This window comes from Ursus arctos, unplaced genomic scaffold, assembly GCF_023065955.2.
Source record: "Ursus arctos isolate Adak ecotype North America unplaced genomic scaffold, UrsArc2.0 scaffold_9, whole genome shotgun sequence".
Taxonomy (NCBI): Eukaryota; Metazoa; Chordata; class Mammalia; order Carnivora; family Ursidae; genus Ursus; species Ursus arctos.
In genome coordinates this window covers 65,874,723-65,892,348 of record NW_026623111.1, presented here as the reverse complement: position 1 = coordinate 65,892,348, position 17,626 = coordinate 65,874,723, and the positions used below count along the sequence as shown (strand labels likewise).

Here is a 17,626-nt window from a genome sequence, read left to right as displayed (position 1 = left end):
GGTAGAGGCTGGGGGTGGGGGAGAATCTTAAACAGACTCCACACTGAGCATAGAGCCCGATGCAGGGCTCAATCTCGCAACCCTGAGATCACAACCTGAGCCGTAAGCAAGAGTCGGGTACTTAACCAATTTCACCACCCAGGGACCCCTGTTATGTTTAATGTTTATCATGTGCACCTCCCCCCCCAAAAATGGGTGAAACAAAGAAAAAAAAAAACTAAGCCTAACAGTATTCCCTGTGTGGACCCTTTTTCCCTGCCAAGGGGAGTTTGTAATAACAATTGGATAATATTCACAGACAACAATTTCGAGATATAGATCATTGTAAAGCCAGAACCTCATAAAAGGTGGCTGTAAGTCAATATCCTGCTTCAGTGGAAGGTGGTTTGCTATTAAGGCTTAGCTATTACAACATGAATTACTAGATGTGCTAAGTTTGTGGGGAAAGGCATTGAGTTATACTTAATTTGGATTACTGCCAGATACGTAAGTGAGGGGCAGCGGTGCCATATGTTCTAATGCTACAAACGCCAGTACCAGTTGTGTTTAGTGTCCCAGCTATCACACGCATTAGTGCTTTCAGGCCTATTAATACCAGTTTTATTTTTCACATTCACTCTTTTGTTTTCAATTATGCTTTAATTTTTTTTGAACAGGAGAAACTCCAGCCTACCACTATGGGACCCACTATTCATCTGCAATGATTGTGGCTTCGTACTTAGTAAGGATGGAGCCTTTCACCCAGATATTCTTAAGGCTGCAGGTAAAACTACAAATTTAGTATTTTTCTATTTTATTCAAGCCTTCTTTCTATTTAAAATTGTTGCTTTTTTTTTTTAAATGTTGTTATCTTAGCTTACAAGAAGCCCTGTGGAGTTTTAGTTACAAAAAATAGTCAAACATAATTCAAGTGGAATTTCACTGGATCAAAATTGATGAGTAAACTAGAATTTGTTTACAGTAAACAAAAGCCAGGGTCCTTGAGTCAAAGAAGCAAGTACCATGTGCTTTCCAGCCAGGTATATGGAATTCAGCCTTAACTGCTTTAAATTAGCAATAAATGTTTTTAAAAGAGTAATACAGTCTAGCTCATTTGCTATCTTCTTTATTATAATTGCTTTTCTCCAAATTCTCTTTGATTTATTCAGCAAATATTTATTGAATACCTACTATGTACCAGGCACTGTTCTAAGTATGTGGAAGATATCAGTGAATAAAGACAAAAGCCCTGCTTTGTAGAGCTTCTATATTTTGGTTGAGGGAAACAGACAAGAATAATAAATTAAATACATCTTAAAGTGTTTTAGAATATAATACATGCTATCAGAAAATATAGATAGATCAGGGAGAGGGGGCTGGGAAGTACAGAAGTAGGAGTAGGAGGTAGAGAGGGTGCAGTGCAGTTTTAAATAGAGTGGTCAGAGTAGGTCTCCTTGAAAAGGTAGCATGTGAGCAAAAACTTGAAGGAAGTGGGGCAGTTACTCATGCAGATATCTGGAGAAAGTGTGTTCCAGGCAGAGGGAACAGTCCATGCGAGGGCCCCAAGTCAAGCATGTGCCTGAGATGTTTTAGAAAGAGCAAGGAGGCCACTACATCTGGAGCAGAGTAAGTGGAGGGGAAATTCGTAGAGGATGACATCAGAGAGGTAACGGGCCAGATCGTTGCAGGCCTTGGTGGCACATTGTATGGACTTTGGCATTTTCCCCGCAATAAGCTTCAGCATAAAGACAGACTGTGTCCACTGAAAACACAGCAAGAGGGAGTTTGATTGAGGAAGGTGTGGCATATCTATGAGGCTGTGTAAGAAATCCCTTTTCTATTTGAATTCATTATAACTTTTTGATCACTTTCTTAGTTTTTTGCCTAATTCCTAGTAGTGTGAGAACTTGAATGTCATTTATTTTATAAATTTGTAATTATTTAATTATAATTTAATTATAATTATTTAATGTATAAAATCAGTCGAACATGTATATTGAATTTCCAGCTGTAGCTGGCTACATTAGAATCTTGGGGCTTTTTTGGTTTCTTTGTTTTTGTTTTTTTAGGGGAGCATCATGAAACTAGAAGAATTCATATTTCCTTATATTCTTGTCCTCTCACTAAAAACTAATTTTTCAATGACTTTTAAATGTCTTTGTATTTGGGTTTCACTTTGATTACAAAATACATGCATTAAGTACCCTTTGTCAGAAACACCCCCAAAATAGTTTTCTTTTTGTGATTATTTAAAATTTTGTGTGTTTGACGTAGGATGGTGGGAAGTGGAATTGTCACCAAATGTATTTATTTGGGTTTTTCGAGCCCGTGAGCTTGACAGAAGCCGTGAGGTGGGGACGGCGTCCTAACAGAGCGGTGCCTTCTCATTCTGCCCACAGGGAGGCCACTTCGACCTGGCTGACCGAATGTTCCACAGTGTGCGCGAGGCCTGGTATTCAGCATCAAAGCACAACATGGCAGACGTGAAAGAACTTATCCCAGAATTTTTTTACTTACCAGAATTCCTGTTCAATTCCAACAACTTTGATCTAGGTATGTGCAGCTGTGGCACGGTCTTAGGAACGTTATCCTGGAAAGGACCGACAGAAATGTCGCTTTCCTGCATATTGTCTGCAGTACACACTGACAAGGAAAGACTTCCTTGTGGTTTCAGCAGCTGTTATTTACTATAATTGGGTGTGTGGGAGTAAATATAAAAAGAAAAATAGATTTATGCCCAAAATAACTGTTTCAAATGTGGAGTCTTGGGAAAATTTAAAAATTGACACAGATTGCATCTAATGGTCAGAATATTGTGATTTCAGTAAAAACAGAGGTGAGGTGAAAATTTATTTAGAAATCATTACTGTTGAAATTAAAAGCCAACATTTTTCATGTACTGTTTTAATCTTATCTATTGCCTGAGGAATTCTCAGGTTGCATGCTAATATGTTTGAAAATTAGAATTTTAGAATAAGTTAATTCCTCTTCTTTATCCTGTTAGGCTAGTATTATCTAGAAAAACAAAAACAAATCAATAGTCCTAAAAAGGAGAGAAATTTCATCAGTACTCTGCTCTCTTTGTATAATCCAGCAGTTACAGGAAATAGATTTGATTTTGGCTACAGTTTCTTGGAACACAGTTTGCTGATCTAGGTTTTTTAGTATTTATTTTAAAACATATCAAAATTCCATTATTTCCACTTCAGAATATTATTGCCAGATTTTGTTCTATTTTCATATATTTTTCATAGTTCAAATCATATTTAAGTGTTCAACCTATAAATCCTTACTATAGTACCTCAAAGTTTTGTTAACAGAAAATTCAGGGAAATGTTCATATCCGTTACATCTGAGTGACTTCTTTTTAAAAACAGTTTTAAATAATTTTTGTTTAATTGTCCATTAGCAGTTCTAACCTCGTGAAATTATATTATAGCTCCAGGTCTAATGGGAAAGATAATAAGACTCTCTTAATAGCCCCAGCAAAAGACCTGAAATTGAGTCTCATTACCTGTGATCAGGCCTGGAGCTCACCTTTGAGCAACTAAAAACACCAAGTTCTGGGTCTTAGAGTTGTAGGGGTGATGGCTCCTTGAAGAGAATAGATGGTGAACAGAGAAGAACAACAAATGCATACACAGCATCTGAATATGGATGCACATTAGTATTTTACTATGTTCACTTACAATTCATCTTTGGATAATGCCACTGTCTTCCCTGGGAACACCACTTTCAAAGAGAAAAATATGGAGAGGTACAGAAAGAGAGAGCCCCAATCTTCCAGAAACACTGAATCAGTTATAATAATGTATGTTGCAAGAATGTTTGAGTCCAGACCACTTACAAACCCAACTAAATTATCTGCTTTTAAATAAGTAAATTAAAAAAAGGGTCACGTATTTTTGTCATGCTCATCTTCATAATAAATCATCTTCCTTCCATGAAATCACACACTTTAAAAAACACTATTTGCGTATAAGAGCTTAAGCTGTTAAAAAAAAACAGCGAAAGCTCTAAAACTCTTAGAAGAAAACACAGGGTTAAATCTTCGTGATCTTGTATTTGCTGATGCATTCTTAGGTAGAATATCAACAGCACAAGCATCAACAACTAAAAAAAGATGACTTGAACTTAATCAAAATGTAAAACTTCTGTATCCAAGAGCATTATGAAGAAGGTGAAAAGAAAACCTACAGAACAGGAGAAAATATTTGCAAGTGATGTATCTCAACAAGGGTCTAGTGTCAGAATATAAAGAACTACTACACTCAGTGGCAAAAAAGATAACCCAGTTAAAAAGTGGGCCAACAACCCAAGTAGACATTTCCCCAAAGAAGTTCAGCACATGGCCAGTAAGCACGTGAAAAGATGCTCAGCGTCATTAGTCATTAGGGAAATGCCAGCGAAAATCACGATGAAGTACCACGTCACATCCATGAGGCTGGTTGTGGTAAAAACAAAGAGCCACCGCAACAGAAAAGAGCAAGAGCTGATGAGGGTGTGGAGAGAGTAGAAGCTTCACGCACTGCTGGTGGGAATGTAACATGGCTCAGCTGCTGTGGAGGACAGCTTGGTGGTGTCGCAAAAGTTGAAAATAGAACCACCGTATGACCCTGCACTTCCACTCTGAGGTCTGTGTCCGAAGGAACTGAAGACAGGGACTCAAACAACGTACATATCCACAGCTGTTCACAGCAGTATTACGCACAGTAGCCAAGTGGTAGAAGCGAGCCACATGTCTATCAGTGAGTAAACAAACTGTGGAGTGTACATTCAGCCATGGAAAAGTATGAATTACTGGTACACGCTGGAACATGGATGAACCTCAGAATCATTATGCTAGTTAAGCCAGACATAAAAGATCACATAATGTATGATTCTGGTTATATGGAATATCCAGCGTAGGTCAATCTATAGACACAGAACACAGATTGGTGGTTACCCAGGGGTGGGGGGGGGGGCAGAAGGAATGGGAAGCCACTGCTTAATGGGTACTAGATTTCCCTGTGGGGTGATGAAATGTGTTAGGGCTAGATAGAGGTGGTGGCCACACAAAATCGTGAATGTCCTACTAAATGCCACTGAATTGTTCACTTTAAAATGGTTAATTTTATGTTAGGTAAATTTCACTTCAATTACCCAAAAACAAAAAAAACCCCACAAACCCAGAAACACTGTTTACTATCTTTACCATCTTTAAATGATGTAAAACAAAGAGCACTTGGGTTTTTTCCCTGGCTCTAGGATGAGTGGCATTCCCCCTGGTCTTGTTATCTTTCCACCCTTGGACGTAGGTCTACATGGAGGCGAGCTGCAGAGTACCAGAGTCAGACCAACAGTATACGGCAGAATGTTCCCTTTAAATTTTAAAATTACAGTTAGTGCTGGTGAAATAAAATTATATTGCCTAAATATTAGGGATGATAAGCATATTTCTTGAAAAGTAGATTTTATGTCAAGTCTGGAGACTTGGGTGATATTTCAAGGGGAGTAGACTGAGGGTATGTATGAGGGGGAGGGATGGTAATAACTCGATTGTTTTATTTTTTTCTTAAGTCATATGGTAATTTTTCCAACCAAGTCAAGACATTCCTTTAAACAATAAACTGATTTTTATGTTTCTTACTTCATATCACATTGTCAATAAGCCATCAAGTAACAGTGACAAGAACAAGTTTGTTTCTGTGGGAGATATTTTCATTGGCCCACACTTGAAACTGCCTTTATGTTCTAGAATTTGAACAAGTGTACTTTCTGAAAATGTCTAATACACCTGTTTACCTAACCAACTGCTGTTGAGCTTGAGTCAACATTATTCATAGAGTCATTGTTTACATTGATCATCTGATTTGTATCTAGGAAAACTGTAAGCTAAAGTTAACTTTTTGGTCTTTACTTCCAAAAAATGAAAAGACAGGACCTGTTTCCTGAGATGCCAGTCCCATTTAATGTTTTGTTGTGGATAGATTTTATAGCAAACACTTTCTTTAATATTTTTCAGATTATCTAGCTATGACTTAAATTAACAGTTTCTATGGAATAAATATCACTTGGTATGCATTTTTTGTTTCTGCCAGGTAGCTCCGTAGTTTTTGCAGATGTTTTTTTTCTGTTAAGTGATGTACTAACAGCAAAAAGTTACATTTCAGATTTTATTTTTTTAATGAGAATCCTTAGAGCAAAAGACATGCCAATTCTACAGAGCTCTCTCAAGAGTTTAAGAATCAGAAAGAGGAGAAACCACATGTATTGCAAATATTTCTAGAAGACTGGTATTTTTATTTCCTCTTTAGCAAAGAGAGTACTGAAACTCCTCACTGTCTGAGAAGTTAGGTATTCCTTCAGTAACCTTCTCCATGTAAGAGGCAAAATTTTGTCAAAACATTAAGACAAGAAATTCAGTACTGGTTCACTGCCGATGACTCACCAAGCTCTAAGCATTCAGGAAAAGCCCAAACAAAAGAAGATTTGAGAGAAATTGCTAATGATCTTCCAAATGTGCAGTCCTAAAGGGATTGAATTTGAGCAGTTTTTCCAAACTCAAAACAGTAGTCTCACTAAATGTTTCGTTAAAAAGGAGTCCTATGGTCAGTTAAATTTCAGGAATGTTGTGTCTAATATCCCTCCTAGAGAAGGGCTGTGCCTCTGAGGAGTCTTGCAGGAAGAAACATGTTGAACTTTGTGTAACTCAGCATTTTCTGAAGTCAAATTTGACAGGGTGGGCCCCTCAGTTTTGCTAATGCTTAATAATCTCTCAGGGAGTTCTCTAAGGAGCAGACGTAGGGAAATATCAGAGTAGATGATCTCAGAGGGTCCTTTCTGGTGGTAAAATTTCAAGAGTTCTGGTAATGAATCTAATCGCTATTTCTCTGTTACTTTTTTTTTTTTTTTTAAGATTTTATTTATTTATTTGACAGAGATAGAGACAGCCAGGGAGAGAGGGAACACAAGCAGGGGGAGTGGGAAAGGAAGAAGCAGGCTCCTAGCAGAGGAGCCTGATGTGGGGCTTGATCCCACAACGCTGGGATCATGCCCTGAGCCAAAGGCAGACGCTTAACGACTGCATCACCCAGGCGCCCCTCTCTGTTACTTTAAAGTTACTGTTTATCCCATCTTTCATTTTCTTTTTTATTTATCTAATTGCACAGGCTGCAAACAAAATGGCACCAAGCTTGGAGATGTTATCCTTCCACCATGGGCAAAAGGGGACCCACGGGAATTCATCAGAGTCCACCGTGAGGTAATGGGAGCACCCTTTGCAGTTGAATTTGGATTTCATCGGGTCATTGACCACAATACAAAGAGATGACCTTGAGCAAGATACCCACTTGTACAAATTACAGATATTGTTCTTACGATTTTTAGTTATTTCAGTTCCTTGTGATCACTGGCCAATTCTTTTTGCTTTCTGAGCAAGTAATAAAAGGCTGTGACTGAATGTGTGTTTTGAAATTACAGGCTTTGGAATGTGATTACGTGAGTGCCCATCTGCATGAGTGGATTGACTTAATCTTTGGCTATAAACAGCAAGGCCCTGCTGCAGTAGAAGCTGTAAATGTCTTCCACCACCTTTTTTATGAGGGTCAAGTGGATATCTACAACATCAATGACCCACTGAAGGAGACAGCCACCATAGGGTTCATTAATAACTTTGGTCAGATCCCTAAACAGGTATGGATATTCTTTATCATTGGTGCTCTCCGTTTCATTTTTTAAGCTCTAATATTACTATAGATGATGAATGACCATATAATACAATAAGTTTATTATTATAAACTTGCCACCCAATAGTAGGTTCAGTAGGTTCCAGTAGGTTCAGCAGGTTCCAAGATTATTGCTTTCTCCTCCCTTTTGCAGTCCATGTAAATAGAAATGTTGTTCATAGAGAATTTTCCCTCACAGACGAGTGCAGGGAGCACTTTCCTGGATCTGCACAAGACCTGCGATCAGGGAAGAAGACGGGGTCTTGGGGGCCACAGCACACAGATATGGGGTTTCATCCCAAGGCCAGTAGAAAGCCAGTGCTGACTTTGAACAAGGAAATGGCATGGTCATATTTAGACTTTATTTTTTATTTTTTTGTTTATTAAGATTTTATTTTAAGTAATCTCTACACCCAGCGTAGGGCAGTCTGATCCCCCAACCAAGTAACTGTGTTTACTTTTAGAGAGGGGGGTGCAGAGGGAGAGGGAGAAAGAGAGCCCCAAGCAGGCTCCATGCCCAGCCCAGAGCAGGGGTCGATCCCACAGCCCTGAGACCAAGACCAGCCAAAACCAAGAGTTGGACGCCTAACAGACTGAGCCACCCAGGCGCCCCGGAACTGTGTTTACTTTTAAAGTGTGAAATGCTTGTTGATAAACTCTAATCGTAGCTGAAGAATTGTAGTTAAACCTTTCCTTTTTTTCTGAGGGTTACAAATGCAGGAACTGTGTTTCATACCCTCTGAGAAACAAATGTTCGGAACAAAACCAAGACACATACACTGTCATAGGATTTTAGTCCCACTTTTGAGTTTAAGAGGCAGACAGCCTGGGAACTATAGTTTGAATATTCCTGAGACATTCCAGTGACTGATAGAGTCCTTCGAAGTATGCCATCCTAGAAGATCAAGGTTTAACAGTCAGCATATCCGTATACTGTTATATACCCTGGCCTGGTGAGGGTCTCTATCCGTAGGTCCTCTTAAAAGTTCTTCAGCAGGGGCTCAGTTGGCTCAGTCAGTTAAGTGTCTGCCTTCAGCTCAGGTCATGATCCCAGGGTCCTGGGACTGAGCCCCACATCGGGCTCTCTGCTCAGTGGGGAGTCTGCTTCTCCCTCTCCCTCTGCCTGCCACTCTGCCTACTTGTGCTCTCACTGTCGAATAAATAAATAAAATCTTTAAAAAAAAAAAAAAGAATTTATTAATGTGATATCTGTATTTAAAAAAAAGTTCTTCAGCAAATGTCCATTCGTGAACGTGTTTTAAAGTAGGGGGGTCTTTTTATACAGCTGCAGAGTCTGTGTCATTTAGAGAAAATAACAGAACCCTGATATATGTAGATAAGATAGGAACAAGGTGTTTAAATGTTCGGGTGCTTAAAATGTCTTTCTCTTTACAAAGCATTTTTTCTGTTTTTTCTTCTAGAAATCCAGAATGTCACACTCACAAAGTGTGAAGTTTTTCTAGTCATTTTAAATCTCATTTTATCTAAGATCTTCCAGATATCTTCCTCAGATAACAGTTTTTTAACAGAAATGGTTCTGTGCCTATTTCGAAGATCTACAGTATTTAAAAAATAGTCCTCTTAAATGACTATTTTCTTTTTTCCCCTTACAGCATTGCAAAGTAAAAAGAAGGCAACAGTGTTCATACTTTCAACAAATTAGTAGCATCTAAAAGACACGAAAATGGTGTCACATAGAGAAAGGCCACGTCGAAGCCAGAAATAACTCAGAGTGTCAGTCTGCCCTCAGTGGTACAGAGTGGTACCTGGCTGTAAAGAATTCGTTACTTTTTAAAATCATTGGAAAATAATTGTTGATCAGCTACAGTTTGAGTAGAGGATTTACCCTGAAAAGTTAGGAAATCGGAGTAGCACAGAGCATGGTGGTAACCCAGGCTTTTAAAAAGTACCATGGTCCCACCTCTGCTTGTGAAGATGGGAGGCCCCTGGCATCCTTCTGAGCCTCCTTAAAAGTTCTTTCCTCAAATGGGAGGCATGACAATGTAGTGCCTAGTGGTCATCGTGAAGCTTAAGTGAAATAGAAGCATAATATGTGACATATAAAAGGGCTCAGTAAGTGTTAGCTTTCGTTGTAAAACGTGTCATCCTCTCTCATCCCAGCTATTTAAGAAACCTCATCCACCAAAGCGAGTGAGGAGCCGACTGAACGGAGACAGTACGGGCGCCTCTGCCCCCCCGGGGTCTACAAGTGACAAGATCTTTTTCCATCACCTGGACAACCTGAGGCCTTCTCTAACACCTGTGAAAGGTGAGGTGACAGGAAGTCAGCCTTTGCTTCATGATTCTGTGGGAGTAGGTAATAATCCTAGTTCAGCAGTGACACACGTGCCTTTCAGCATTAGTGTCGTTGGTGATAAGGGCTATACTTTTTGTGATAAGTCACCAAATACTTGTTAGATTTTCTCCTTTTCCTTTTGGTTTGGTTTGGTTTAGATTTTTTTTTTTTTTTTTTTTTTTTTTTTTGCCTGTTGGATTTTTCATCAAAAAGAACCAAACAGGTTTCTCCTCCCTCCTAAGATATCAAAAACGCTAATATACCAAATCGTGTAGCTCAGCTTGATATTATGTATGGAGAGAAACCTTTGTAATCTTCCTTTATATGTGCTGCTAATTTAGAAATAGCAGTAAAAAGACTGCATTTTTAATATGCCAGCTAAAAGTATCTTGTCTTTTATCTACCATGGTTATGAGTTATCTAAAAGTACTTTTTCGGGGAGCCTGGGTGGCTCAGTCTGTTAAGTGTCTGCCTTTGGCTCAGGTCATGATCCCAGGGTCCTGGGATCCAGCCCTGAGTCAAGTCGGGCTCTCTGCTCAGTGGGGAGCCTGGTTCTCTGTCTCCCTCTGCCCCTCTCCCCCACTCATGCTCACTCTCTCACTCTCTCAAATAAATAAAATCTTAAATAAATAAAATAGTTTTTCAAGTGGACTTTTTTTTTTTTTTTTGAATGAAGAAAGGTTTTTGTGAAGTCTTGAAGTTGGCGCTGTTAAACAAATTTAAAGATTGGAGTATCAAATTCTGGTTAATTGGCTAGGCTACCAGCTCTGCCATTTTGGCTCATGACACAGACTGCCCTGTGCCAGCTCCACTCACCACCAGTGACAGTTATGGAGCACTGGTGTGCTGAGCAGTGTTGAGGGCAGGGCAGGGAGTCGGACCTCTTGGGGGATGGAATGTCCTTCTTTCAGGAAGTCTAAGGCTGGATATCATTTGGGAGGTGCTGCAGGCCTAGGTTGGTTGAAGGTCTGTGTATGGCATTCCAGAGAGCTTCCCAAATTACTCTGTGTGGTCCTAATGATCAAGAAGACAGGCCGATTGCTAGGAGCCAAACTCAAGTGTGTCAGGAGACAGGAAGTCTGGGAGGAAGCCCTGCAGAACACCTGTCAGGGTCTCTGTCCATCACCCAGTGGAGACTCAAAAGCCAAGCTCTCCCTCTAAGGTCATTTTGTCCTAATGTACGTGTCAGGAGGCTTAATTCACATGAATATTTGAGATGACAGTCCCCTGTAGGATCATGAGGTTCATTTTCCTTGTTCCTATTCTGATCTGTTGATTTTTTTTTTTTTTTTTTTTTTACAGAACTTAAAGAGCCTGTGGGCCAAATAGTGTGTACAGATAAAGGCATTCTTGCAGTAGAACAGAATAAGGTTCTTATTCCACCAACCTGGAACAAAACTTTCGCTTGGGGCTATGCAGACCTCAGCTGCAGGCTGGGAACCTATGAGTCAGACAAGGTTTGCATTGTTTCTTGCTCACTCATTTAATCTTGCTCTTTTGTGGTTTGGATGTCCTGCTTGAAAGGGGTGGGAAGAGCCCAGGCCAAGGGCTAGTCACCTGCTCCTCCAGAGCGCAGAGGAAGGGAGAGCTTCACCGCATCAAATCAGGTTAAAGGAGCTAGTGGACAAGCCGGGTTTCCTACAAAACAAGCCGCTTTTGAAAAAGTTGTGTACCGAGCTCTAGCAGTTTCCCTCCCACTCGAAGAATTCCTCCAAGAGGTCCTAGCCATCCAGGTAGTCAACATTCCTGACCACTAAAAGAGCCTCCTTTCGGTGTGGCTCACCATCTGGCCCACTTACCCATTCAGTACTCTTAAGTGGCTGGTAGAACACCTGTCAGCCCATCGCCCAGGCGGCGCAGCTCCTGTGTGGAGTCCCACAGTAGCCCTTGGAGAGCCCTACGTCGTGGCCGTCCGGTGCCCTGTGCTTGCCCTCTGCCAGGCCCCTCCCAACGGCGGGGGGGATCTAGTTTGCGCACGTCTGTGCATTGTGCTGTGACACAACTCTACTTAGAGAACCTCGTTAAACAGCAGCACTTACGATTTCTGTTTACCTCTAACTGGCTACAGCAAGCACATCCTTCTAGCGGATTATCCCCTGCATCGTACACAGCATCACGCAGTCCGAACGTCAGTTTCCGGGACTGGAGAAACTGGAGACACCCAGTAGGAGTAAATCCTTTTTATTATGGTTTCTCACAGCAACTGCAGTTCGGAGGCCATAGGGCTAGTTCAGGGTAGAGCCTCAGTGAAAAAGCCAAAGTGAATCCAGCCCAGAATGTACGTGGGCATTTGTCCGTGAGGCGCCTGCGCGGGGGCTCTCCTTCACTCAGTGCGCCCGTCGTGATTCAGAAGTTGATTGTACTTGATGGCGTGTGCGTCTCACATCTGTTTCATTTTACAGGTAGTGACTGTTTATGAATGTTTGTCTGAGTGGGGCCAGATTCTCTGTGCAATCTGCCCCAACCCCAAGTTGGTCATCACAGGTGGAACGAGCACAGTGGTGTGTGTCTGGGAGATGGGCACCTCGAAAGAAAAGGCTAAGACCCTCACTCTCAAACAGGTAACGGAATAAATGGAAGAGGGACATACTCCATCTCAGCAGCCTGCACTCTAGAGAAACCACAAAGCCGCTTTAATCCAGGGTGTTTCAGGCATAATGGACAAAATCAAAAAAATATGTTATTTTGCTAGAAATGGTCTTTAAAAAAAGGAAATGAAATCAGACGGTACTATTTCTAAAAATGACCTAAGCTGGTCCTTTTGTAAAATCTGAAGCAAGCTGTCTGCAGGTAATATATTTTTAATATGGGGAACTGGCAGCTCAGTCGGTTGAGCATCCAACTCCTGACTCTGGACTTCGGCTCGGGTCATGATCTCGGGGTCGTGGGATCAAGCCGCGCATTGGGCTCCACTGGGTATGGAATCTGCTTTGGGATTCCTTCCCTCCTCCTCTCCCTGCACCTCTGCCCCTCCCCATGCTTGCTTATGTGAGCTCTCTCTCTGAAATAAGTAAATAAGGGGCGCCTGGGTGGCTCAGTCAGTTAAGCGTCTGCCTTCGGCTCAGGTCATGATCTCTGGGTCCTGGGATCGAGCCCCGCATCGGGCTCCCTGCTCAGCCAGGAGTCTGCCTCTCCCTCTGCCTCTTCCCCTGCTTGTGCTCTCTCTCTGTATTTCTTGGTCTCAAATGAATAAATAAAATCTTAAAAATAATAATAATGAAATAAGTAAATAAAAATCTTAAGTATATATATATATATATATATATTTTTTAATATATTTAAGTAATACAGTTGAGCCTTGAACAACAGGGATTTGGACTGTCCTGGTCCACTTCCATACAGACTTTTTTCGATAAATCTAGTACAGTGCTATAAATGTATTTTCTTTTCCTTATGATCTTCTTAATATGTTCTTTTCTCTTGCTTTATTGTAAGACTACAATACATTTACAAAATACCTGTTAAATGACTACCTATGTTATCGGTAAGGCTTCCAGTCAACAGTAGGCTATTGGTGATTAAGTTTTTTGGAAGTCAAAAGTTACACATAGATTTTTGACTGCATCAGGGGTCGGTACCCCTAACCTCCATGTTGTTCAGGGTTAGCTATGTTGTACGTAAATTGGATTTTTCTAATCCAAATTATATTTGCTATTGATTCATATTCATTTTCTTTCTGGGTGATTTCCATTTGGCCGAACCAGTATCTTTGATTCTTTTTTTCTCTTTCCTCATTTATCATTTGATTGTGTACTATGTATTTACTCCCATAGAATTTTACCTAACGCAAGAAACCTTTTATAATTAGGCCATCCTTTTTTAATATTTGATTTGTGAGTGAATTTGCCATACAGTTTTTTTAATGCAGTATACATCTAAGTGTGTGACACGGGTTTGAAAAACAGTGTAACAATAATATCTGTCATTTACTGAGCATGTACTGTGCTCAGAGCACTGTGCTGGATGTTTAAAAATGTAAAACTCCAATCCTCACAATCCTGCAACGTAGTTTATAAGCCCTGTTGCTTCCTGAAAATACCACCGCTTGAAGAGATTCGGACACATGCCCAAGTCACAGTTTGAGTAGAGCCAGGATGTGAATTCAGTTCTGTCTGACTCCAAAGCTGTTTTAAAGCCAAATTCAGACAGTGGTGTCTTCAGTGGCTGTGGAAAGGATGGAACCCCTTTTTCTTATACCACAGGTCATGTAAATAGGCCAGAAACTTCATTGGTTGCTGAATCTAAAGATGGGCCACGTAAAAAGATGCAGTGTCGACATGAGCAAATACAAGGTTGACATTGTAGTTCGCTAATCCAAACTCTCTTGTTTACAATATTTTCCATTTAGAAAATAGGCTTTGAAGCTAGTGTGCCAGCCAGTAACCCCTCAGTAGAAGGCACTTATTATAACAACCTCCTGGGGTTTGCTAAGCATACAGAAAGGATTTATGTATGACAAAATTTGTAAGTCAACTCATTATTTAAATAGTTAAATACTCAGGAATTCTTTTTTTTTTTTTAAGATTTTATTTTTTTTATTTATTTGAGAGACAGAGTGAGTGAGAGAGAACACAAGCAGGGTGAGGGGCAGAGGGAGAAGCAGACTCCCCACTGAGCAAGGAGCCCCATGTGGGGCTTGATCCCAGGACCCTGGGATAACGGCCTGAGCTGAAGGCAGATGCTTAATGGACTGAGCCACCAGGTGCCCAATACTCAGGAACTCCTAACAGTAACCTGAATCTTCTTCTCTGAAATGCTTGTTCTCCTACATTGCCAGTTCCCTGGGTCCTGTTTCTCTTCATGTTCTAGCAAAAGACAAAAGTTCCTGTTCTAGTCTGAAGAAGATCTCTTGGGCACACATGTGTCCAGGTCAGTAATAGGAGCTCAGTACACTTTGCCTTTATCTTGCTAGGACCATGTACCATCACCGTGCAGGGCATCCAGCTGTAGTTCCTTAGACTAACAGTGGCTTAAAAGAATCAGTGCCCAGTTCCTTAGACAGTGGCTTAAAAGAATCAGTGCCCAGTTTAAATTCTGTACTTTTGGGGGACCATAACTGATGCAGCTCCATGTAGAAACGGGATGAAGAAACCCAAGCTGGGTGGCAGCTGCCATTCTCCCTTCTAAGATTCTAGCCCAGATCCGGGAACGAAGTGATGTAAAAATGGAGGTTAGAGCCTCTGGAGGCCCCCAGACTTCTCTCTCCCCCCGGCGGGATGAGGCAAGGACAGTTGGCAAAGAAGGCTTTGCAGAAGCTGCTGCTCCCAGCACGTGCTCCCCTCATAACTAGTGCAACCAGGACCTTCTGGAGCCCTTCAAGGAGCGCACTGTGATCAGCCTGGTTTTTTCTGTTCTCCTTCATAGGCCTTACTTGGCCACACAGACACTGTCACCTGTGCCACAGCATCACTGGCCTATCACATAATCGTCAGCGGGTCCCGTGACCGAACCTGCATCATTTGGGATCTGAACAAACTGTCATTCCTAACCCAGCTCCGAGGCCATCGAGCTCCAGTTTCTGCTCTTTGTATCAATGAATTAACAGTAAGTAGTCAATTGCCCACTTGGTTTATGGTTAGGAAAACAACTCTTGCTGGCTAATGTAAACAAAAAATGACTCTGGTGTTTTCTGGGTTGAAAGACACTCATTTCATAAATGCTAGTACATGTTCCTTGACTTATGCAGAAAGCAAATGGATATTAAAGTTTGTCACTCAGAGGTTATTTTGTCTTAAAATCCATTCACTGCTGCATACTTTGAAGAGCAAGATTTGGTTCAAAACAACATTCTAACTAGAATAAGCTTTTTTAAAAACAAGGAATTTGTAGGATCTGTTAAAATTGTGTTGAAATTTTTATGAAATACATTCAGATTCTTTATTTATTATGTAGGGTGAAAAGAATAACATTTGGGTAACCAGACAAACAGAATTGTTATAGAACTATTTTCAAAGTTATCCCAGATTTACCAAAGGATATTGTCTCTTCTCAAAAATAAATATTTTATGTATAAATAAATGAGTCAACCTAAAATAAATACACTGGCCTAGGAGTCCCCATGGAGACCATGCCTGTCTAAGGTGGGGTGAGGGGAGGACAGTCATTGCTTAGGTGTGTGGGGAAGCAGGGCAACACACTCGTTGTCCGAGCTCAGGTTTTTGTGGTTATACAAAGACTGAGGTGTCTGAGGGACAAGTGACCACATTCGTATGTTGGTGATGCCCACATACGCAAATCAGTCTTGTAAACTGAGCAGAACTCCCAGTCTCACTGCTTCTTAGCTATGCACACTCATTCCCTGCCTTACCCTTAGCACTGTTCTGGGGTCTTCTTGTGTGACACCAGGTGGCCACATCTTATCACCGTCCACACAGACAGCTTTCCTTTGGAGGAATACAACATCCTTAATTTCCGCCAGAAGATACTACGTAGTATGCTCTTAGTCAGGTACCTTGTAGTCAGTCAAAGAAGAAGGAAAAAGAAATTCAGTTGTAGTGAATGGCAGGTAGAGTGTCTGATAGTAGAGCGATCAGAGCCGGCAAGGAGCGGGGAGTGTGCAGGGGTAAAAGTCGAATTCATTTTTTGGTATATCTGAAAGGTTTAAGATGCTTTTAGAACAGCACCTTGGCTTGGCCCGACAAACACTTGTCCCTAAGAGCTTTACGGAAACCTCAGTGCAACAGAATGGCTCTGACCTAGCGGGGTTGCTCTGAGTCAAATGCTTCATGGCACTATTTTGAGTGCTTTGTTTTAGAGCTATTTTTCACTTAAATACTGAGGATTTTATTTACAGTCAGTTGTTATTCTGCAATGGATTGCTGTAGTTGCAGCAAACACCACAGATGTGTTTGATTTTTCCCTTTTACAGTGCTTTTGTAATCCCTTAATAACGCATGAAAAGATTTCTGTTTCTGCCATGTTTTTGCAGCCAGTATCAAGTCTGCTTTATTTCAGTCTGCATTTGGGGCGTAAGCGACCTTGCAGCTGCCCTTTAGCCCCTCCTGTTATGCTCTGCGCTGGTAGCCACAGGATTTGCTCTAATGCTCTCTAATTGAGGCACCCTGGAGTACTGGATGAGAGCCTCGCGCAGGGCAGAATGGAGTAGCGGCCTTTCGTCTCTTGCAGAGACTGAGGCCATTAATTACAGCACAGCTGCTCACACTCGTTGTCCGAGGTGGTTCAGTGGCTGAATCAGAGGTAGACACAGCCATGCTTGGCTAAGTATCACTTTTGTTTGGGTTTTGGTTTGGTTCTTGCTATCTTGATAGAAGGACAGAGAGAGAAAGAGAACAGTAGCAAGACCAGCACAGAGGGTGGTTTGGGAAAGCCCCAGGCCTCCTTATCTTGCCGCCCTTGGCTCCCCCTTCTTCCCTTCTTTCTTGAATTGATGCTGCTGTTCCAAGCTTCTAGTTCCCCCCTGCTTCTGATGGCCGTTTTCCTATTTTCATACGTCCTCATGTGCCTGCTGACTGTACCGAGATTCCCCAGGTCATTTCCAGAGTCAGTGCCTAGCATCGTGACATCCAGGCTGTCTGAGGGATAAGCAAGCTTGGGGGCCAGAAAGGGCTGGATTCAGATCTTAATCGTGTGGCGTTAGGCAAGTTACTTAAAGTCTTTGCCCCGGACTTTGATCCCTACTAACGTG

The 17,626-nt window shown here is 41.3% G+C and overlaps 1 protein-coding gene across 11 annotated transcripts in view; it reads left to right on the top strand.

Annotated features, from left to right (window-relative positions):
- Positions 1-17,626, top strand: part of WDFY3 (WD repeat and FYVE domain containing 3) — a 265,960-nt gene that overhangs the window by 234,959 nt on the left and 13,375 nt on the right. For all 11 annotated transcript variants that reach the window (XM_057309806.1, XM_057309803.1, XM_057309811.1 and 8 more), the window contains 8 exons: positions 657-763; positions 2,379-2,532; positions 7,131-7,222; positions 7,441-7,653; positions 9,807-9,954; positions 11,284-11,438; positions 12,384-12,542; positions 15,346-15,525. In XM_057309806.1, the coding sequence (XP_057165789.1) occupies positions 657-763; positions 2,379-2,532; positions 7,131-7,222; positions 7,441-7,653; positions 9,807-9,954; positions 11,284-11,438; positions 12,384-12,542; positions 15,346-15,525 (1,208 nt within the window). The remainder of the gene's footprint in view (positions 1-656; positions 764-2,378; positions 2,533-7,130; positions 7,223-7,440; positions 7,654-9,806; positions 9,955-11,283; positions 11,439-12,383; positions 12,543-15,345; positions 15,526-17,626) is intronic.